Source organism: Lepisosteus oculatus, chromosome 4 (genome assembly GCF_040954835.1).
Source record: "Lepisosteus oculatus isolate fLepOcu1 chromosome 4, fLepOcu1.hap2, whole genome shotgun sequence".
NCBI lineage: Eukaryota > Metazoa > Chordata > Actinopteri > Semionotiformes > Lepisosteidae > Lepisosteus > Lepisosteus oculatus.
Genome location: NC_090699.1, coordinates 56,601,238 through 56,624,028, shown reverse-complemented (window position 1 = coordinate 56,624,028; position 22,791 = coordinate 56,601,238). Strand labels below are relative to the sequence as shown.

The window sequence follows — 22,791 nt, the reverse complement described above, 5'->3', positions numbered from 1 at the left end:
TATCACTGTATAGGTGGTAGCAATATTTTCTGTAGGGCTTTTTAAGAGGTCACTTTTAGTGACTGTGCAGTGGGTAAGGGAGGGGGTTACCTCACCCAGTGCTTTGAAGGCTATGTGGAGCCTTATGTAACATCTGCTATCTTATCTGGTGTTTGCTGGAATAGTTGGGGTAATATTAATATGAGCAAGAAAAGATTACTGTAAAAGTGCATAATGTAAAGAAATGAACAAAGTAAATATTTAATGTAGAGGTCTTAAAAGTATGTAATGATGTCTGGGAAATAATTTCTGTTCTGTGAGAAACATGTGCTAACTGTCCTCAACACATTTTCCTTATTAAAAACTACAGGTCTGTCATTAGCTAATCTTGGGTGTTGTCTGTTTCCTTTTAATTCCAAGTAAAACCTGCTATGTATTTGAGGTACTAACACATTATCTGATTTTTTTTCTTTCTATTTCATAGGAGGTTTTCCCATTCTAGATAAGCCAGTTTATTTTTTCGAGTTCTTGGGTTATTCCTGTAACCTGAGGGGGGAAAAAAATCCTCATGTTGGACTTGTGAATTTAAGATTTCATTTGGATTCTTTTGGGGTTTCGGCCTTTTCTTTTTCTTGGAGGTTTAGGTTCCTGACTGTTGCTCGAGTTGAAGGTCTGATGGTTTGTGCCAGAGCCAAGCAGGTCTCTAATTCCAAGTGCTTGGGGATCTGCAGGGCAGTTTCTGACTGCTCCCAGCTTGTTGAAACACCACATCCTATATGGGGGATTCCTACACTTTAAAACGTCCCTGCTAGCAATTATGACAAATAAATTCATGCAATGGTAGGGCAAAAAAAGACTTGGAGTTGGATTAGCATACTTCACAATGCAAAAGAGTGGCTTGTGGAGGTGATGTAGTGTTTTGTTACGTAGTGCAATACTATAAAAGAAAATTAAGCTTTTTTTGTACTGTTAAGCATAATAGAGAATTTGTTCTGGTCACGTTTTCCTGACTATTGTTATTCACTGTTATGATTTAAAGAAAGTTTTTGAGAAAAAAGTACCCGCAAACTACTTGTTTGTTCACTAAAATGAAAATGTATTATTGGTATATTAAAAGGAAAACTGATTCATAAATTAGTAATAAAGCACTTAACTTGGCCTGAGTCTTAACACTTTGTATGCATTTCAAGTCACACCCAACCCAAATGTTACACCCTTTTAGCTTGGTCTGGACAGTAAAGCTCTGTTATAAAGCACTGTTATGACTGACTTCTCAAGACACTGGACAGACATGTATAACCAGAAGGTTTCAACATTAACAAGACCGTTGTGCTACTTGTAATAACAACACAACGGCACAAGATGTATTGATTGGAATTCAAGTACATACATTTAAATTCTTCATCCAAATCTTTACCATAATCATCGACCTAGTTGTAGGCACCATCTGAGTAGGTATTCCATAGCCTTTGTCCATAGGTTTAAATAGCTGTCTCCTTGGACATGCAGCCTTGTTCTAAGAATGGATAGCTGACTGGCATCTGGATGCTGAATGCACAGATATCAAGTCAGAGTAGGTGATGACTCTTAAATGGTGCTGCCAGACTATGTAAAAGTGAGTAAGCAATTAGTAAAATATTACAATCTGGTAGCTGGTTCATTTTATCTGTGAGTGGGATCATGTGACTTTTTCAATTTTGTGGTGACAGGGCTGAGTAGCTCTTCTTGCACCAGCTGAAGTTTATCTAAATATCATTGGGAACAGGGCAGGTCCTATGAACCCACAAACATACACTGCTCAGCAGAAACCGAGGACTGTCCTTTTCTGCTGCTCGGTCTTTGGGTACCTTCTTGGTGACGGACAACGTCACTCTCGCCTCCTTGAAGCGAGGAAGTTTCAAGCGCCTGTGGCGTGTCGGTCTGATTATTTTCAAATTTGTTGTAGTCAGTTCACATTAATCAGTTGATTTAAATGTTCACTTCTTTTCCCTTCCTTCTCTCAAGGCAGGTTTTTCCTCAGGCTTCAAAACTGTTTTTTAAACAGGAAAAAAACATTCAATTGAGCAACAAAGAAATTCACACAACCTTGCAACGTGCAATATAATAACTTGAAAGGCGAAGAACCTATATTTTTTAGATTAATCTTTCCCAGTATACATCATAACTAATGTCTCACTGCAGACTCTCGCATAGGTCAGTTAATACCTTACATCCTAACAGTTGTAAACAGCTGCCCAGCAGAAGATACATTTTACAAACAAATGAATTCATTTAGCCTGCCTAGCTCTTTTGGTTGATAGGTTGAGTGACCTAATGATTTCCTCCAGCTGCGTCTTGAACAAACCGTGCTCCTGAAGATGTTTCTCATTAAGATGGTTTGTCAGCGTGCAACGTTAGGATGTCGGTCCTGTTGTAAACAATTGGGTTTCCTACGAAATTGTTTTGATTTAATTCAAATATTTTGCTTAGGTCACTGTATTGCATTTTGTCCGTGTTTTAGTATTGAATTAAAATATGGAATCGAGATCAGCTTTGTGGAACTATTTGCCCTGTTTTTAAGTACTTTCCCTTTATGGAGGGAATTGATGATTCACCATCGCACAGATGGTACCGATGGTCCTTGGATACAGTTTTGTTATTTAACAAATGCTTAAGATTTTCTTTATGTAGATAATTTCATTTCTTAGTGCTTCAATAGTTTTATTTTAACTTCTGTGGAGTATGACATTTCAATCCCACCTCCATTTTAGAATTAATGGGACACTTAAGCTGAAGACGCGCTGTCTTTATAAACAGGTTGAGTATGGAAAAGAGGCATTTCAGTTTTCAAAGTGAATGTGGGCAGAAGGTACTGCACTGATTAGTACAGGGAGTTTAAGAACAGGCAGTCTGTGGCTTCAGGTTGTATTCTATTGCAACACCACAGGCTCTTCATGTTACACAAATTTCTCAGCCCGAGTAAACTTTGTGAAGGAGATATCAGGAAGTGGCTGTTAAACTGAAACATACCCAGTGTGATTTGCAGCCTTTAGGTCTCTACCTGGGTGGCACCTTGAGATTTGTTGAGACCACTGTTTCTATTAACAGTTACATTTTTGCCACTCCACTCGCCATTTGCCAACATCAGTCCAGTGCTGATTTGCTACATTTGTTGTCTTGACATTTTAAAGGCTTGAGGTCACTGTTTAACTGTCCTTTAAGTCCATAATACATTTTTAAGGTGCAAAGGTACATGTCATTTGTAGCAATTCTATTTTATTATTTTATCTTTTCTAATGTTTTGTACGTGCTACAGCAGCTGTTTTCTTTGGACATGCAAACGTATCTGTTAAAGTGTTCTAGATCTCGAATGATTGAAGTCCAAGAATACAGTAGGCCGTGGGATACCCATCTGTTTCATTGCTGAAACTTCATCCCTTCTTTTTCCGAAGTGATTTGTTTATCTGGCAATTCCCAACATGGGACATAATTCTCCTGGCCATAAACATGCCAAGATTCGCACATGCCCTTTCTTGGGAATAATGATGAAAGATAATGGTGTTTCAGTACGTTGTGAGATTTTGAAAGTGTCATGCCAAGATCTTTTTGTTGACAGGGGCATTCTTTGTTCTAGTTAGCTTTTCCATTGTCAGTTCAAATGCCCCCAGAATGGAACTAAAAATTCTAAATGTTGTCAGCACAAATACACATTAGGCTTTGTGCATAGCGAACATGATCTGCATGGGCTTTGTATTAAAATGGTAAAATTAGAGGCACAATTTTAAAAAATATCTTTAAGAAAATAGACCAGTAAGCAATCAGACTTTTCTTTTTCTGTGTAGATATGATTCACATATACTTAGGGTCTACACTAAAACAATGGAGACAAAATGCAATAACATAGTGAAGTTGTGTACTAGAGACAATCTAATAGCTGTGAAGTGTAGTCTACATTTCCACTGACATGGATAATACCATTTGCAATTCTCAGTAACCTGTAAATGGAAACCATTTTTATTCACAGCTTGTATGTGGGGAGGCATGCTTGGCTGTTTCCAGAATTGCCCTGATGGCAGTCCGTCTACAGATTGAGCTGATTACTTTAGGAGAGCGGGGGGAAAAAAAAGGTTCCCTTTTCCGAGAAGCACAAGGTCACAGTTGAGGTGGCAGCGACCTGCCTGAGATTAACTACTGGGCCCATGCTGCCACACTAGTGACTCAACAGTCTGTGCCAAATTCCCTGTCACACAAGCTTGGTCAGCGATACAGTGTTTTAGTGCATTGATAAAAACTGTGAGAACTACTTAAATTGTTTGGCTATCTTAACCGTAATATGCAAGTACGTACCAGTGGTCCTCTGTTTTGTCTTGAAAAGCATTTTCTCTTTCTCCCAGTGGTGAGAATAATAACTGGTGTTAAGCAAATAACTGGCTTTTGCCATATAAACGGCCCACATTTTGTGCTCAGTACAGCTGCAGCACAGTCTGTTTTTGCAGTCTAGATTCACGTGTACTGAGTGCTCCCACAGCTCCAACACAGCCGTACAGGGAAGAGGGAATTAATGTCATGCGTGGATGGCAGACTGTTAAATATTTACAGTTCGTTTTCCATTTCGCTTCAGCAACACATCCTGTATACTTGCTGATGTAGAAAAGGGGATAAGGAGGTGGGAACCTTATTTTAACATGCAGCAAGATTTGGCTGCTTTATGTAGCATTTCTGTGTTGTCCAATTTCAATTAAATTGATCATAAAAAGGCTGTTTCAGTTCCGTGCACTGGTTCAATTGTCGTGTGCTTTAAGGCAGCAGTCCAAACAGCACTTGTTTATACATCATTTTGTACATGCTTTATGGGTGCTGTTCAGTCAGCATGTTAAGTTCTTCCAGTCTAAACAATCCTTTAGTGTACGTTGATTTAGAATTTCAATTTAAAGGATTAGAGATGAAGTCATTGTTGATCAATAAGGACTAAGAACAAAAAATCTGTTTGTTGACTCTTCCTGGCCAAATGAATTATGGGATGTAATGATTTTTTCGGAGTATTTATAAATGTAAACTCCTACTTCCTACTGAGGAGGGCTATGCTATTAAATGGATAAGGTAAGCTTGTCAAGTCGTTGACAGCAGACGAGTAAATTAAGACACTCTGCACACCCACCATCTCTGCGATCTATGGACTGGCAAGCCTTTGACCCAGATGGGCTACTGCCTTATGTGAAGCACAGGAATGAATCATTAATTACTGTTGCCCAGTGCCACTATATTATGCAGGATGACTCCCAAACTTGGAAGCTGATAATTTACATTGCAGCTGGGATCACTGCAGCTATTTATCAGTCTTAAGTGAATTTTATCAGTGTAACTTTCTTTCCAGCAAAGCTCTCTCCATATGGGTTCAACATACATGTCTAAACCAATAGATCTCAAATTAAACCTCCAAAGATAAAAAACGAAATGTTGTTTTTCAGCAATGTAGAGAGTGCAAACCCACAGTGCCTCTGCAGATTAGTTGTCTAAATAATTTCGCACTCTGTAGAAAGATTGGGTTTAAAGAGTGATGTGTAATTCACAGCTGGATCATTGAAATGTATGTTGGAAAAGGATATTGAATTACTCACCTGAGTCAGTATCATTTCTTTCGTCATTTTAAAAACTGTCAACTTTGTATCTCTGTTGCCATTTCTGTTTGTATCAATTTTCTAGAGAGGTTAGAGTACAGTAGAAAAAAAAAACAAATGATTACCATACTTGGAAATGTAAGTACGTAGGGGAACTGAAGAAAGATTTGTGTAAGACCTTCGTTCTGAAAATCTATACCCTGTGCTTTTAAAGCATAGCCCTGTAAATATTTTATCTCTTATGCTGAAAACATTCGCAGGCTGTCATAATGTTTTCAGTTAGGTTTTTCATGGAAAAGGGACAAGCCAAGCAAATAAAACCAGCACATGATCCTGTTTGCAAGAGGCGGAGAGTATGTCCGATTGATTGCCCCTGCAGCACCCAGATGTATTTCCAGACCAGGTCTGTATTTAAAAAGGCTCAAAGGAGCATCTTTTGAACGGACATTTTCCCTTCTCCACTGCTGCCTCTCTTATGGATGACCAGCTCGGAGACAACTGCCTGCTGCTCTAAATTTCCAGCGAACCGAGTTCTGATGTCAAGTCTGAAAATAGTTGGTCTGTCAATTGGAATGCACCCCCATATTGAACACTAGCAGCACTGGCCTTCAGTTGAATGCGGCAGTACCGAATGATGTCTGCTCTCTTTTGTGCCCATATTTATCCCCATGAGACAGCTATTTCATATTGGGGGTTGAATCTTTGCCGAAGAGTCAGCGGTAGGCAACGTGTGACTTCAAGTTCAATTTCATTTTGGCTTTAAACTGCACAAAATGTTGTAGTTCAATTTGAGGTGATGAAGCCCAGCATTTTAAGTTAACCGGGCATCTTCCTGGAGGAAAAGGTGTGATTGAGCCTGGGTCAGTTGCTTGTAAATCCAGCTGGCGTCTTCAGCAGCCCTTCATCTTGAGTATGTCTTGAGCCGTCTTCCTTTTGAATGCGTGCCTCTGAGGGTGATGCTCTCAGTAATGGGACTCTCCTTTGCTTCAGATTGCCTGACAGTGAAACAAGCTGTAGGGACAGTAGATGAGTGACAGGGTGCCTTGTACTGTAAAACATTTTGGAAGAACTGTTACACAGTCTAAATATAGTCTGAGGGTTGCAGTGTCTAAAGTTCAGTGTTCATTTTAAAGGAAATCTGGTCTGCATTTTTCAAACTTATCCCTTTCTTGAAGGTTAAGTTTGAGTTAATCTTTGGTTAAACAGGTGATAATCCCTTATGGGTGCAGTACCTTTCACCAAACATAAGAAGCATTACCCACTGCTCTACATAGACCTGATAGTGTGTTGCTACCTTCACAGATCCAAAATTATCCAGATTTCTAGCACAAAGCCATATCTTTAATTTCTTTTCTCTTCTTCTGAAGGCTGTAACTGTACCTGCGTCTCTCTCGAATATGTAAAAAAAGCTCTGGACTTGGCTGCAGTCTTGTGCGTGCTTGTTGTTGTTCGCTGCACTTGGGAGTCGTGGTTTTGTTTCGTCTTGCAGGTCATGTCTCGTTCTGCGCGTTGCAGGGTGGCGGTAATCCCAACTCGGGGCAGGGCAGGACAGGAGTCTGGGTTTGGCCTTGGCTTCATCGCTCTTGGTTTGCAGTTGCCGTAGTGACCGTTTGTTTTTGAAAGCTTCCTCCCAGCGTGTCGACTGGAGCTGCGAGGAAGTGGTGTTGGTTTAGCTGGACTTTTTGTGTGCGTCTCTAGAGTGATTTGTTCACCTCAGTCACAATATATCGGAAAGATTTCTTAATAAAGGGGGTTGTAGAGGGCATCATTATAAGTCGGAAATTGTTTTTCTGTAATTAAGCACTTGGCTGGTGACATTTCAGTTTGTTTTCAAGGCCGCAAAGGCTGCAGTCTTGTATCGGGTTTCTTGAAGTACTGCACCTACAAAATTATAGCGTTTAGTGCATAATGGAGAAAAAGCAAAGTTAGTTATCATGAAAGGTAAAGTGCATAGAGCAGTATGAATTTCAGAATCGTCAGGGACTATAATTTAATTCTTGTGCCTTCTGTGTGTGGTGTGGTTTATTATATGGGGAGGAAAGAAAATAAATTGTATGGTATTACCAGTGAGAATCTATTACCTCCTATTGATCCTTAATCTAGAATTCACACAATTCTTTTTCCCACCATTGTGCTGATTTTATCAGTTCTTTGAAGTTTTATGGTTTTCCCTCAAGTCAACTTTTTGGTGGTTCTGGTATATATTCCTCTTGGGGACCAGATCATCTTCACTGTGTGATTAAGATGCGAAGAGGGCGAAACGGACAGGGTGTCCACTCGGAGCTCCGTTTGAGTGCTGTTGTGCAGGCTTTCCGGGCCCGAGCTTTGGTCACATCCCCGCCCGGCCGTGAATGGGGTTTTCCAGGCAGCCGCTCACAGCTGGCGCAGTGGGGCGGAGGTTGCCCTGTCCAGCATGTCAAGCCATGCCTGCTTCCTCTTGCTCATCCTCCCCACGAGAGGGACGGGGCTCATCACTCTTGGCCGAGAGAAGACATTATAAGATAAGATCACTTTATTACCCATATACAATTTCTTGTATTAGGAGTTTGTCTTTTCACATACCCCAACTTGCTCTCTATGAGACACACAGACAGGGAGAAAAGCTTGGGGTCAGAGTGCAGGGTCAGCCATTTATACGATGCATCCTGGAGCAGCTGGGGTTAAGTTCCTTGGTCAGGGGCCCAAGTAGGATTCCTCTGCTGGCCACAGGATTTGAACCGGTAACCTTCCAGCCAAAGGCGCAGTTCCTTAGCCACAGAGCCACCACACCACCCCAATAGAAGAAACAATTAGAGCATACTGAAAAGTACAGTGTTTAGCCATTGTTGCCTCACAGCTCTTGGGCCCCGAGTTGAATTCCAGACATGGGGTACTTGTCTGTGCAGAGTTTGCATGTTCTCCCTATGTTCATGGGCTTTACCTTTCCATACTCCCCCTATGGTTTTCCCCCATAGTGGCAATGACGTCTGGTAGGTTCATTGGCCTCTGGGAAAAACTGGCCCTGGTGTGAGTGTGTGTCAGTGTCTGTATGCCCCATGATGGACTGATGTACCCTGCTGTGTTTTTTGCTAGCTGGGATAAGCACCCACTCAATCCCCTGTGACCCTGTACTGGGTAAAGCAGTTAGAGAAAGGATAGATAAAACAAACTGTAAAGGTGTATTCAGTGAAAAGGCTGCTGGCACAGAATTTAGGAAGAGTGGAGCAGAATATAAGAGGCTCAAAGAAAGGGCATCCATTTAGTGTTGTGTTTTTGCTGAACTGTACAGTTTGTGTTCTTATACCCCCCCTGTTCTCTTTTTAATAGCTAACTCATAACTAAGCTTTTATCTTTTTTGGTTTTAGTTCCAGTGGTTTGTTAATGGCTGAAGGTTTTTTTAATCACGTTTCATTCCAAACTGAGCAGTAATGACAGACTGTGAAAGGCAGGTCTGTTGAGTTCTGCAGCTTACAAGGGTGAACGATTGTGGAAATAGACTTGAAATAAAAATAATCACTGTGGAGATGTTGCACAGGGCTGGATTTGAGACTTCCAAAAAACATTGGATTTATGCCTTCAAGTGTTTGTGCTGTGCTGTAAGTCCTGTCAGACATTGAAGTATATCTTAGAATGTGAAGTTAAGTTAGCTGGCTATTTCTTTGTTGTGCCTACATAATCAGAGCTACACAGAACATGGCTGTATATGTGTTCTGGATATTCTGCTTCCTAGAAACCTGTGTTTAATCCTAACCCTAACCCTAACCTTAATGGCCACATTTGTTTACAATTTTTAATCTAAGCTCAGTGGGATATTTTAAACAGTGGGTGATGTTGTCCTAATGTTTTTATTTGGCAGTCATAAAGACAGATTCACACCAGTCTGTGGCAGGGTTGACTTGCATGTGTAAGGTTTAATTACAGCTGTTTAAACAATTAATGTTGAGCTTCCTGTATAGTGATATTGGGAGTCAAGTCATAGTAGAGTAGAGTTAATAGTAAAAAATACAATTTTAACTCCTGAAAGTATTGATGTTAGAAGTAGTTTGGATGATCTACGGTGAAATGTAAGATTCATTATTGGTTTTTGTGAGTGCACTGTGCTAAGTAGAATTTTCCTGGTGTGTGACCAGGTGTGGTGTGGTGTTATGAAGTAAGAACAATTTGGATGATGAATCTAAGCTGGTCAGCTACATGTTTACCTTGATCACAAGCCTAAACTTGATGAATGATTCAGATTGTTTCACAGCAGATCTGGACATAAGAGTTCTTTTGTTTTTCAGTACTTTTTCATAATTATCCTTTGTGTGGGATTGAAACATCACTCATTAAAATGTATTGGGAATGGTGTAGTACACGAGGTTTGGCACAGCCAAAACTGCAACTTTGGATAGTTGTGGAATAATACGTAAAATGCACCTATGAGTAGATCATTGTTACAAAGCTGATACTAATTTAAATGAAGGATCTAAGGAACTATGGAGTTTTAACCCCTGGTTCAGGCAAGCTTATTTCCTTTCTTAAACCTCCATCACCAAGTAAACAGTTTGCCTACAGTGGCAGTGGGAAACACATTGTCTTGCTCAGACCTGGTGTGAAGGCTGGAACAGCCTTAAGAATAAACACAGAATAAAATTGCTAAACACAATTTTTTACCTTTACAATCCATTTGTGTGCAATATGCTTTTTCTTAAATTTAGGAAAACATCATACATTAGCATATGGGTGTCAGTATATTTTTATTAGGATTTTCACCTTGGTCTTGCGTCAAATATGGTAGAGAAAACCTTGGTTTTAACATGTAAAATACTTTCCAGATGTACAATATTGATGTCTCCCTGGCCTTGGTTGGACACAGTCCAAAGGCTGAGTCACTGTGTAATACCCTTTGTCACCTGTTGTCTAATATTAAAAAGTAAAACACCAATCCTGTATGTTTTCAATTTCATAGCAAGATCTCAACAGTGCAGGTGTGCTCCTGGTCTATCTGGCACATCTGATTGCTGTTCTCCTTAAGTTTCTCCCAGTTTTCTTAATGCAATAGTCTGAAATGTAAGATTTTTTCCGACTTCTGCTATGCAGAAGGGGTAAATTCAGTTGTTTGTCCTGTAAAGCCCATGTGAAGTATGATGTTTGAGTGGGGAGTCGTGTCAGTGTGCGAGATGTGACAGGACATTGGTTCCACAACCCAAACACTTTCTGCTAAACACGCTAATTGTTAAGTCTGCTACTATGTCTGCAGTTGCCTGGATTCTGGGAGCATACAAGATTAGACACCATTGTACCCAAAATATTCTTTTATTGGCCATGGGTATTATAAAGCATTTAGCCAAATGAAAAGCTCTTGTTTGTGTGCAGTATATTTAAATGACACGGCTTGCAATTTAATCAGCTGCATGTTAACAGCGTGCATCACCTGTGCTCGGAATAAATTCAGTGGTTCAGTTTCAAGGAGATGTCAAGTGCCCTGTGAAGGATAAGCAATTACAGAAACAATTTTGGGGTCCCTCCGATACCACTTCAGATGTGTGAATTTTGCAGGCAAAGCTGGATATAACCGTCAGGATTGTCGAGATTGCTTTGGGCATCTCATTAAGCCTTTGTTGGTTAGCAATTTGTTCATATGCTTAATGTAATGTAGAGGATGGACTCGTGGGTAACATGGAGTTTAAAATCAGGAAGTGAGCACTTTCTATTTCCCGTAAGCTGTTCAAATGCTGTTGGTAAGCGACCACTTGGATTCTCGGTGATTGAGCTCATTTTGGAGTTTAGGTCTTTCCGAACGCAGATCCAGCTGTAATAAAACACCTTTGTTTTAAAGGAGCTAAGTTAACATCTTTTCAAGTCCGTTGACGTTCTGAAACGAAGCACTGCACTGGCCTTATTGGTTTGGTGCACTGCTTTTCGCACTTTCTTTCTAACACACCTGTGTTTGTAGTCATTAGTCCTGCAGGGCACTGTCAGATTGCAATCCTGTGACCTGATGATTAACTGGCTTCTCATCAGGTGGTTTTATTTACTGCTCCTGGCTTTCAGCAGAAAAGCATTTGCCATCTATAGGCATTTGCCATCATTTAGCTATTTAGAAAAGCCTATAAGTGAAAGCATAGCGCTGATGCGGGTGGCCTGAAACAGTTCTGTGGACGCAATGTAGGAAATTAATAGCATTACTACTGATCAATAATCGTAAACCCATTGTAACTAGAGGAAGTTTGTAATTTGCAGTTTAAGATTAAATTCTCACTTCTAAAATAGATCCTGTAGTTAATGTTTGAAGAAGACATTTGTGACTTTTGAAACATGAGTTTCCTAACTGATGTGTGAACCATTTCTGGCAGTGTTTTCTATTAAATTATTGTAATTCTTAATGGAGTATCACAGTTATCATATGAAAGTGACAGTGCAACAAGCAGAGCGATATAGTCAGCTCTTCTTCCAACACTATATCAAAAAAAGAGATTCAGAAAAAATAGTTACAGAGTGAGTAATAGACAAGGTGAGCAAAAATTAAAACCATAAATATGCCTGCTCAAGAATTGGCATTAGAATATGAAAGATGCCCATGCAGTGTTATTCACTGGGATAATGCATTTATCCAAAATGACTTACCCTGCTGTATAAATAGATACCAATGTGTTTTAATGAAGCACTGTGAATGGAGGTGTCTTGCTCAATGGCAAAACAGGCAGGTCCCACAGCTCCAGCCTTGGCTCTGCACTACAGGTCAAGCAGTGCAGTGCTGAATATAGGCTGTGTGTGCTGGGGAAGAAGGGTTTGAGCTTTGCTGTGTGGATTAGACCGCGTTCTGACAAGGTGTTGAAAGGTGATCAGGGATGGAGAAGTCTGTATTACAGCATAACTAAAAGACACCAACAGGAATAAAAAATATTATGTACAAGTCCCAAGGCAAGGAGCAGAAGACATGAGCAAATGAAGAAAACTGTTGTATTCCCTTTTAATTTTCTACAAAGCACAGGATCTCTCCACTGTCTGACTAGATCATTGACTTTTACACCTCAAAAGAAGGTTAGATTATCTTAAAGAGGTTTTGTAAACTTTTCTTTTTCAGAAGCATGAACATTGAGTGAAGAAATCTGTGTAGGAGATTTCATTCCACATTACCATGATTTGTATTTGCAAGGGTCAGAAAACAGCCGACTTTTCAGATGGCTGGAGGAGACTTTTTTTCAAATCAGAAGGTAATCTTGGAGTCTCTCCCAATAGACTATAGCCAGTGTTAAAAATGAGTACCAGACTTGGTACAAAAGACCTTCACAAATATTGATGGAAAATGAATCCTGGATTCTGATGGGGACTGAATGTGAATTCTAGCATGCTGCACAGTGATCATGTTTCCTCTGCCAGTGCTCTGTTAGTGTCAGTGACGAGTGTCAGTTTTTTGTTTTGTTAAGGTGAGAACCGCCTAAATGGAGCAGAAAGACTTAAACGTCAGATTAGATTTGAACAGACACTTCAGTATGATGTGGCAGAAGGTTTTGATAAGCCCTTGGGCAAGCCTGCTTTGTTTTTGCGCACTTGGAGTACTGTGAGTCAGGTATACTGGATGGGTGGAGCCGATCATATGTGCAATGTTAGTTGAATTCTTTGTGTGCCTAAAAGGCTGGAATACATGATGCAGAATTGACTGACAGAATAACGATAAAATCATAATACCTGGTGTGTTACACTGGAAATTACATGCTTCTGAAGTTTAATGAAGCAGCGATTTTGTTAAATGCCCCATGTGCTGCCTGTGCACACCTTGTATGTTGCCATTGTCTCTTAAATATTTAAATTGGTTGTGGGAGCGTGGAACAAGTTATGTTGAAGCCTATACCGTGGCTTCTTCCAAAATACAGCTGGCTGAGCTCCTTGGATCAGTTGGCTGAAAACTACCACTTGCACTAGATGAGCCAAATGACCTCCTGTAGCTTCCTCTTGTCTGTAACCTTTGTGTCTTATGTCGACACGCTGTCTTTTTTAACAGCTTGCGAAGAGCTTTCCTTTACATCCGCAAGCATTTGCATGAATTCTCTCAAACGCAAGTCGGAAGTTTATGATGCGACAAAAGCCGACATTCCAAAAAAAGTTTCATGGTGTGTGAATTGTAAATACAGTAATTTACAACTCAAGTTTGTTTCCACACAAATGCATGCAAGTGAAAACCGAACTCAAGAACTGCTACAATCCAGTGTCACCCAGGGGGGCTCCCATCTGAGTTAAACTCTGCTTCATAGGCTCAAAGTTGGTAAGAAGAATTGCTGTGTGTGGCGTTTGGAATGGGAAGCACTTCAGTTATTTATTGTTGCTAACAGACTGGCAGTTAGGCCCAGTGCCCAGAGCCCCTGCTGCCCTTTGGCTGGACCGGTGCGTGTGTCATAGTTCACTGCCCACCTTCAGTCCAGCTCATGGCTTGAGCTTGTGTCACAGTACAATACACAAAGAGTTCTCCCAGTGTTTGGCTTGCATTTCAAGGACTTTGATATTTATCCACACAGTGATTACACGAGATCCGTGTGTTTGAAAAGCTAATGGAGAGATCTTAATTATAGTGTAAGGGTGGAAGTGCGAGATCAACTTCAAGGTGTGTGACTGGTTATTAGGACATTTGATCAGTGTTTTCAGTTGGTTGCTGTTTTTGCGGGATCTTGAAGCACAGTGTGTTAGTGAATAATATTGTTTGTGTTGCCTACTTCCAGCAGCAGGGGAATTCAGCTTTTTTTCTTTGGAATTCAATTAAGTATTGTAAACCCTCAGTTTAAGTCTGATAGGGGGGAAAGAGGTGTTTATGATTTCCAAATGTCCCTTAAATAATTTTTTTTGTCCAAATACATCATCATGAGAAAACAATATATACAATGAATGCTTTCTGGACTGTTTGACTTTTTTTTCCCCACACTCAACACAATGAAAATGCCTTTATTAGCAATGTACGAACTCTATTTCACATCGAAATATACTGAATAAAACTTGTTAAAGCATATGAAACACAAACTACTACCATTATAAGCAATTAATCTACCTGTATAGGATACGTATGTTTTTACGTATACAGGTAGGTTACCTATTGTTATTCCTTGAATTTTAAGCCTATGCATGTTTGTTTAATGTTGTTACAAAAAGTAGGTTTTATCCGTTACACGTCCATTTCACTGAGGCTTTCCTGTATAGCACACATTTGGACATTAATTCAGAATTTGTTAGTAGTGACAAAACCCTGAGCACATGCAAATTAAGACTCAAAACCTTCTTTAGAATGGGTTTTAGTTAACTGGAGTTGTCTGCTCCTTTCCTTACTGTATGCAAACCGTTATTGTCTTTTGTAATTCTGCTGTCCTTTCTTACTGTAAAGTGCTCTGAAAAGCCACTTTTAAAGGTACTATGTATTAAAAAATGATTAGAAATGAGCATTAGAGATTTTTTCATGCTGAGAACTGCCTTCGTTTTGTACACCACACAAGAAGCTGCCTGTACCGATTATCTGGTTAATTATCAGGGAGATAGGGGTCTAATGCAGCAGAACATTGACTGTTCCTGTGATGCAATATGTACTCATGTACGTGTTAAGTTTATTATTCATCGCCTGATCCTCCATTACTAGGATTTGTGAGGTTAAATCCAAAGATTACGTTACTCTTTCTAGCAGATGTGTACTCGCAAGTAGTCTGCTTTCTCAAGCTGCATGCAGAGTAAATAAAGGTAACTGGTTATGAATAGATGAGTCAGTGAAATAACTTGAATTAACCTACACGAGCCTGGTTTTGGAAAGGCAGGTGAGCCGTTAAGTTTGAGAAGAAAAAAGCGAAGCTGGAAAGCAAAAGCTAGAATAGAGACAATACAACCACACATGAAATTCACAATCTTGTTCCTTAGCCATTTTTTAATTATCTTCAAAAACATTGATAGCTCGAGCTGTCTTGTTCAATTTTACTACCTTCAGTGACTTACTGCAGCAGAATTTTCCCCCTGAAAGATGCAGTCGGGGGGCCTGTATGTATGATGTCACATTCAATTTGTCTTCAGCACAGCTCACTTGCCTTAAGAGGCGTTCGTGTGCTGTTACAATACTTCCCAGCTTAGTCTAAAAGTGGAGCCTGAAAAAATAATACCACATGAGAAAGAAATTTATAAAATGCTACTGGGTTTTCATAAATGGGATTTTCCCCCCTTTTCATTTGAATTTGGCAGTACTGATGAGGTCTCTACGAATCTGTTATTTTAATCAGTTCTGATTTAATGCAGGTATTATTAGAGCTGACTTTGGAACTCCTTAGGTGAGAAAGAGAGCAGCCAGGCTTTGTGTCTGTTTGATTTAGACTATCCGTTTTAACTTACTTTATACCGTTTGGCCCCCTGAGAAGAGGAGATAGCAAACTTTGTGTATACGAGCAAGTTGTGTTGAATGATGGCGAATGTACCTCAAGTAGGTGGGATTCCTGTTGTAAAGAAGAGTTGGAATTCTCCTGAGGATTTTGTCTGTTCTGTGTCACTAAACACATGAGATTTAGATCACATAAACTGTGAATGACTAATATTTATATTCCTTTCTTAGATTATAAACCTCTTTTCTGAACTGTGTTCTTAATCTAAAATTTATATGCAAAGTCTTCCACTCTTAGGTTCCTAGTTTATCTAAAGTGTGTAATTCTTGCGTGAAGTGGTATTGTCTCCTTTTTTGACGTCACTTGGAATTGCTATGTACCTTTCCTTAAAATGCAGTTACTTTAAAGCTAGTTTGGTCAACAATGTTTTTGTTGACTTCAGTTTTGTACTTCGAATACAATTATCCAATGAAGTGAAATTTTAACTGGATTTGTTATATGAATTAATATTAATTCCTTTGCTTGTAATAAATACAAATATCAGGTAACAAGAGTCCCTAGTTTTTCCTATGTTCGTGTCAATTGGATATCAAGGGGAAAGCTAGGCTTAACCTTTCAGACACTGAGAGACAAAAAGACAGTGACCGTTCACAGCAACTTGTCAAAGTGTCAAGGTTAAAAGGGAGGGTGTGTATGAATTGGGTTTGGATAGGCCACACATCGCTTCGATCAGGTCAGGATGCGTTCTGCGAGCTTAGGAAAGTGACCCTGTGCTGTTCCTTTCAGTTCTATCTCCAGGACACGAAGAGCAGCAATGGCACCTTCATCAACAGCCAGCGCTTAAGTAGGGGTTCAGAGGAGAGCCCACCTTGTGAAGTCTTGTCGGGGGACATCATCCAGTTTGGGGTTGATGTGACGGAGAACACTCGCAAAGGTAAGTGGACTTGACCGTCATTATTATTGGTCCGCCAGCTTTGACTTTCACCGGGGCTGGTAAAAGAATCTCTTTTCGCTCATAGTGTCCAGTTGGTTCTCCAGGTTTGGTTATAATAGGTCACCCTTGCAGCGAGACATTCATTTGAGTTTATTTCCATTTTGTTTCTCCGTTTTTACATTAACTGCTTATTAGCAAAAAGCATTCCATTCCTTTTGAATTTAGAAGAGATGGAGAATTGTTAAACCATTGGAATTGCTAAGGCAATTAGCAAATTACAGATTCAACTTGCTTTGCTTACAGAAAACTTATCTGTAATGTGATTGAGTCGTCTTAGAAAGCTTCATATTTGTCATTTTGTGAACCATGCCAAGTGAATAGCTCCCCTTAGTGGTGATGCCCTAATTCTGTTTGATCACAGCCTACAGACTGATTGGGAGTTGTCAGTGTTTTCTGAGTGTATCATTGCCTTTTGAAGAAATCCGCCTCAATGAGACCCCCAAATATCCTCAATCTACTAATTAAAGCATTTCAACTGAATTTCAAGTCAAAAGATCCACCTTCTGCATGGTCAAAACAGATGCACTAGAAGTGGGGGTGAAAGATGTTTTTGGGGACCATCTGGGCAGAGTCTGATGGCCCACAGGGATCCCTGGACTCCTGGTTGAAAAACACTCTAGAGCAAACTGTTTGAAATATCAAATCTTTATCATGTATTTGTTAAATTGCCATAAAATAGCCTCATAATTGTTTAAACAGTATGAAGAAAAGGCTTAGATGCAGTAATGTCTGAGTGTTACAGAATTTACTGTTCTGTGTATTAAGACAAAACAGGCTTTGAACTAGGAAAGAAGGCAGGGCTGTAACAAATATGCTGCATTTGCTTTCTAAAATGCTGTGGGTGGTTTATGATGTCAGTTCCTTGGCAGAAAAGCACAGAATGGCTTTGAAACTTAGTGGATAGCTGTTTGCTGGCCTAAAAAGTTTGTAATATGTGGAGATGAAATGGCTGTTTTCACGATCAAAAAGAGCAGCTTAATTCCAGTGTAACTTATCAGGTGGGAACTTCCAGAGGGCAGAGGGCAAGGGGCACAATACGTGCCAGAGAGCGCAAATGCTATCTGCGCCCTCTGATACCTAGTTTCCACTGGAGTTCGGAATTGCTGAGATTGTGATTCTCTGCTGAACTCCTGATGCCAGTTTGCCTTTCAATTAATCAGATTTAGAGAGCTAAGAGATTGGCTCCATTGCATCCCAGGCTCTCTTTAATTTCAATTATCTGCTTTGAATAAAAATACCATATGGCTTATCCTTTTTTGGGGTTTTCTTCTTGATCCACCAGTATTAGATGTAAGAAAAACATGTTCTCTATATAAAAGAAAAATCACCCTAAATGTTCCAGTTCAGTTTGCAGATTTTTTAAATATATAGAACACTGCATCATCCATACAAGTCTCGCTGCATGACAGTAGCAGTTTCGCTGAAAATATCACTCTTGTGTAGCTATTCAAGAGGAAGTTGTCTTGAGTGTGTAACAACAAGAGGTGAAGAAATGCATATTGGCCAATATAAACACTGCAAAACTGTGCTGTGCATCTCACATGCAGACAAGATGATATGGGTTCATGTAGATAGTGCTGGTAACCTTATTTTCTTTACCATTTTAAAATCCAAAGTTACAAGATTTTAAACTATTTTCCTCAAGAATGTACCACATATGCTTAGGTTACACCTGTGCTTGTATACCTATAATTTTGTCTTTGTTTTTCCTTTGTAGTTACCCATGGGTGCATAGTGTCTACAATCAAGCTCTTTCTACCAGATGGCATGGAAGCCCGGAGGAGATCGGAGTGAGTTTATTTTTTCTCCCTTTGCTCTGTCTGTTTTGAATATTTTGTTTCAATTTACATATACAACGTTTAGATCAAAACTGAATTCCAAGACAATGACTCAAGTTTAGTAACAAAACGTAGCATTTGTTTTGTGCTCAAAACAAAAGTTTTTTAAGATTGAGTTGGTCTAGCAGCTCCTGATGTTTAGCACTTTTTTAATAAACTTCTGAGACTAAGTTAAAAGGGTTTACTTTAGCTTAAGGTTGTTAGATTTGCTCTTGTGTGTTGGGGAAAAAAACTGCCACCTCATGTTCTCAGGCGTTGAGCTACAAGCACACAGAATAAAGGATGAATTCACAGAAATGTAGAGAGAATGAAGTTTGGCAGCATTAAAATGAAGACTTAGTTCTGTCCTTGAGTATTGCTGGAATGCTGTTACTTGAAACTTGTTGGTCAACTGTCCCATTAATTATAATGCATCATATTCAGAAGCTTGACATCTACTGAGTGAGAATAAAGACCAAATCTGAGTGCGTTTGTGCTATATTAAAAACAAGTAGAATTAAACCTAGTTATATTCACTTTGACATGGTCACTGTATTTTAGCCTTTTTATTTATACTGAAAATCTAAGAATATAAAGGATGCTTCTGTAGTGGCCTAAATGTTAACATCCCTGACAGTTTGTGATGTGTGGCCTGATGGGATGTCTCATTTGCTGGTTTTTTTCACCCATTTTGCCTTATTGTTTTCTAATAACGGTCTTGTTTGGTGGAGTTAAAGGTCATAGTTGGATTTTTGTAGGACATGACGCAGGAATGTGATTATTAAGTTGAGCAAGAGTATTTTGTCATTTATTAGAAGGGCGATCAGGAATGCAGACACCATTTGACGTATTTTGTGTAAGCAAACAGATTGTTTTAAATTTAATTCATGTAATGCATAAAGCAGTAACGTTGTCTAATAATAGAACCAAATATATACATTTGGCTTTTAGTAGGAAATACTGGAGTGCTTTTGGAGGTATTTTGACTTTGTTGATGCTAGGATACAGTGTGGAGCTTCGAAAGCAGCAGTGATTTAGGGGTCATCTTCCATTGACAGATGGTTTTTCCACAAGCGGCTCTTTTTGGCTGCAGATCTATTAGAGCTGCCAAATATGTGGAAACTAGGTGTGTGCAGAGTATCCAGTTTTCCCACTGTAATGCCAGAGGGGCTTCTTCAGAATTGGCAGATTATGTGTGGGGACATCCTACTTACTGAGATTAAGATTGTCTACTTGTAATTTAAAATGATCCCATTTTAAGTTTCTCAACTTGGGCTTCATACAGTCATACTCCTTTCTTAATAGTACAGCCATTTGATCTCATAATTAACTCATTCTCACACTTGTGCAAGGCATTTTATATTCAGAACAGTTCTTGAGTTGAGTATTTACATAGGTCACTCACAGACCAAGCACTCTTAGATCTGTGGTTTACTGTATACATTTTTCAGTGCTTTATATATTTTAAAGCACATGAATATCACTCAAATTTATATACAATATGTTTGGGTAGTAGCTGTGCAGAATACAACAAAATACTTTTCATATTTCCAGCGTCCTGTAAACACGGCCTGAATATGTGAATTTCTTGAATACGGTTTGCGTTTTTGTTATCACTTTAGGTATCTTGTGATCAGGCTGCATGAAAGACACCTTCTTTTAATCTTGCCTCTTCTTAGCATGCTTGAGAATGGCTCAGGTGTAGCTAAAATACTCTTGGGATGATGTTCCTGAGGTATTCTCATCAAATAAAATTGAACTATAAATTGTAATCCATAATATTGAGTTAGGTAGCATGTCAAAGTAATAAATTAAAAGAGGCAAAATGCTCCTCAGAGGAGATCTTAACAGTAACAGATAGCAGAAAGAGGAAGCAGCTTTTTATGTTATTTATATTGTGTGTGCTGCAAATGTTTCCTCTAACTGTTCACAGTCTAGGCCTTTATGCCTCTTGAAAGAAAATCTTGATTCGTCTTCCACTGCTGTTAAGGAGCCCACAGCACTATGGGAATTTCAAGTACAACAACTAGAGATTTTACAAAAGGAAATGGTAAACATTTTTAGAAGCACGCTGCTCGTCGTTCAACAGCATTAGTCTTTGGAATGTGGCCAGAGCTATGGGCTGCAACCACAAGTGATGCTAAGAACTCTGTGGCAACGTCTGCTACTGCTTGTTGTCTTGTGGGAGGAGAGGACTAATTTATAGTCGTAATATTGCATCTAAGGAAAGGCTCTGAAATGTAACCAAGAAGGATATTGCATCTTTATCCAGACAGGGACTCTGCCCAGAATCCACAGAGATTAATTTCGGAGAGAAAAAACATCACCATCTGCAGAAGATAATTCAACACGCTAAGCTCCTTTGATGCATTTTGTAATCTTCTCATACCATAAAAATTCTTACTTCTGACCTTGTTATTCAAATATAATTTCTTGTAAAATTATACTATTCAAGGCAGTTTAGAAGCATATGCTTATTTCTTATATATCCAGAAATATATTCTGGTCAAAAGATTTGATTTGTGCTGGTTCTATGTTGTATTAGGTTTTACAAAAATGCCAGAATGAGAGGCTGTTTCCTCTTTGCCTAAATGCCTTTTCTGCTTGCTTTCTGGCAGTGCACAGTTCTGTCATAATTGCGTGCAGTGTTTGTATACAAGCTGCTGAATGGTGGGACAAATGTAAAATCCTGATAGTTATCCCTAAGAACGTCCTCATTAAAATTCACTTTTTTTCTGATTTATTTTAAGCTAGCGCTATAGAAATAGACTTTTATTCAGTATTTCAGGAAGCAGTCGGAATTGCCACCGCAATTTCTTGTTTAAACCCCAGGATCTCTGCAAAGATTCCAGTACTTCACACTTCACTGTTCTTGGGTCTTAAGTTGCCGAGATCCACAGAAGGACTTGCACATAAATTATTCGATGCTATGCTTTCCATTTTGGAGCTGTAATTGCACTTTTCTTTTACTTGTAGATGTTGTCATTTGCTTTAAGTCATGTTAAGAACCATATTTAATAGGGAAGGGAATCATATACTCTTAATGTGCATCTGTTTTGGGTCCAGAAGGGGCCATACATGTCATTCCAATGACGCAGTCTTTTATAAAATTAAAGTCTCAAAGCCATAAATGGGATTCTTGAGATTCTCCTTCCATGGAAAGGTTGTCATTTATAGCTAATTTGAACTGGAAGCTTGTACCTATAGCTCTAATAACATTTAATGGATCTGTGCATGTATATTTTTAATACTTTTGGTTAACTGTTAATGGGTTTATGCAATAAGAGATAGTCTGGGTTAGACTAACAATCATATTAAGTGAGATTTGTATAAATGAAAAGGTTAATTGTGACCTTTTTTTATCTAACCCTCCCAGCTGGTTTGTAGTAGGGTGTTGTAGAAAGATACAACTTTTCAGTACCATATCAGGAAATGTTTATTAGAACTCAAATCAATAGTCTTAATCCAACATTGCCCAGTAATACTAAACCCTTGATCTTCACTAGACATTCGAATTGTATCTTCACAGCCCTTGGAAATGCCAGTATCTGTACATTGCTGCATCTGAGCAGTTTGAGCATTATACATTATAGCCAGTCTTGTCACATCTTGATGTTTCTAATGGAATGTTCCAAAAATAGTTTATTTTATTGTCGTCCATGTGCTGGGAGATATCTCTGGAATGTAGTACACCAGGCATTTCATGCTTCATTTTGCTAAATGTTAACTTGGGTCTAAATCTTATGCTAACATATTCCATTCCCTTATATCTCTTTATTTGATTCAAACTTTTGAGCAAGATAGACTAAGGATAAACTGATGCCCTGAATTTGACATTGTGACACACATTTGTTATAGAGCTGTGAAAAGTGTGTGGTCTTTTGTAAAATGTATAAAAATACCTTTCAGCAATTGGAGCTGTCCCTTCCTGCTTTTTAGGAAAATTATTTTTTTTCTAAAAACAATTCTCTAAAACAAATCGGTAGAGAAGAAAATCTCACAGGGAGGGTACATCCCCCAGGTTACTACCAGATTATTTAAGACAAAACAGGCATACTTGGAACATTTTCTGTATTAAACACCATTTTTGCTAATTATCCCTAAAT

The 22,791-nt window shown here is 39.1% G+C and overlaps 1 protein-coding gene across 5 annotated transcripts in view; it reads left to right on the top strand.

Annotated features, from left to right (window-relative positions):
• slmapa (sarcolemma associated protein a) overlaps positions 1-22,791 on the top strand; it is a 70,609-nt gene that overhangs the window by 5,882 nt on the left and 41,936 nt on the right. For all 5 annotated transcript variants that reach the window (XM_015347942.2, XM_015347945.2, XM_015347946.2 and 2 more), the window contains exons 2-3: positions 16,661-16,808; positions 18,586-18,658. In XM_015347942.2, the coding sequence (XP_015203428.2) occupies positions 16,661-16,808; positions 18,586-18,658 (221 nt within the window). The remainder of the gene's footprint in view (positions 1-16,660; positions 16,809-18,585; positions 18,659-22,791) is intronic.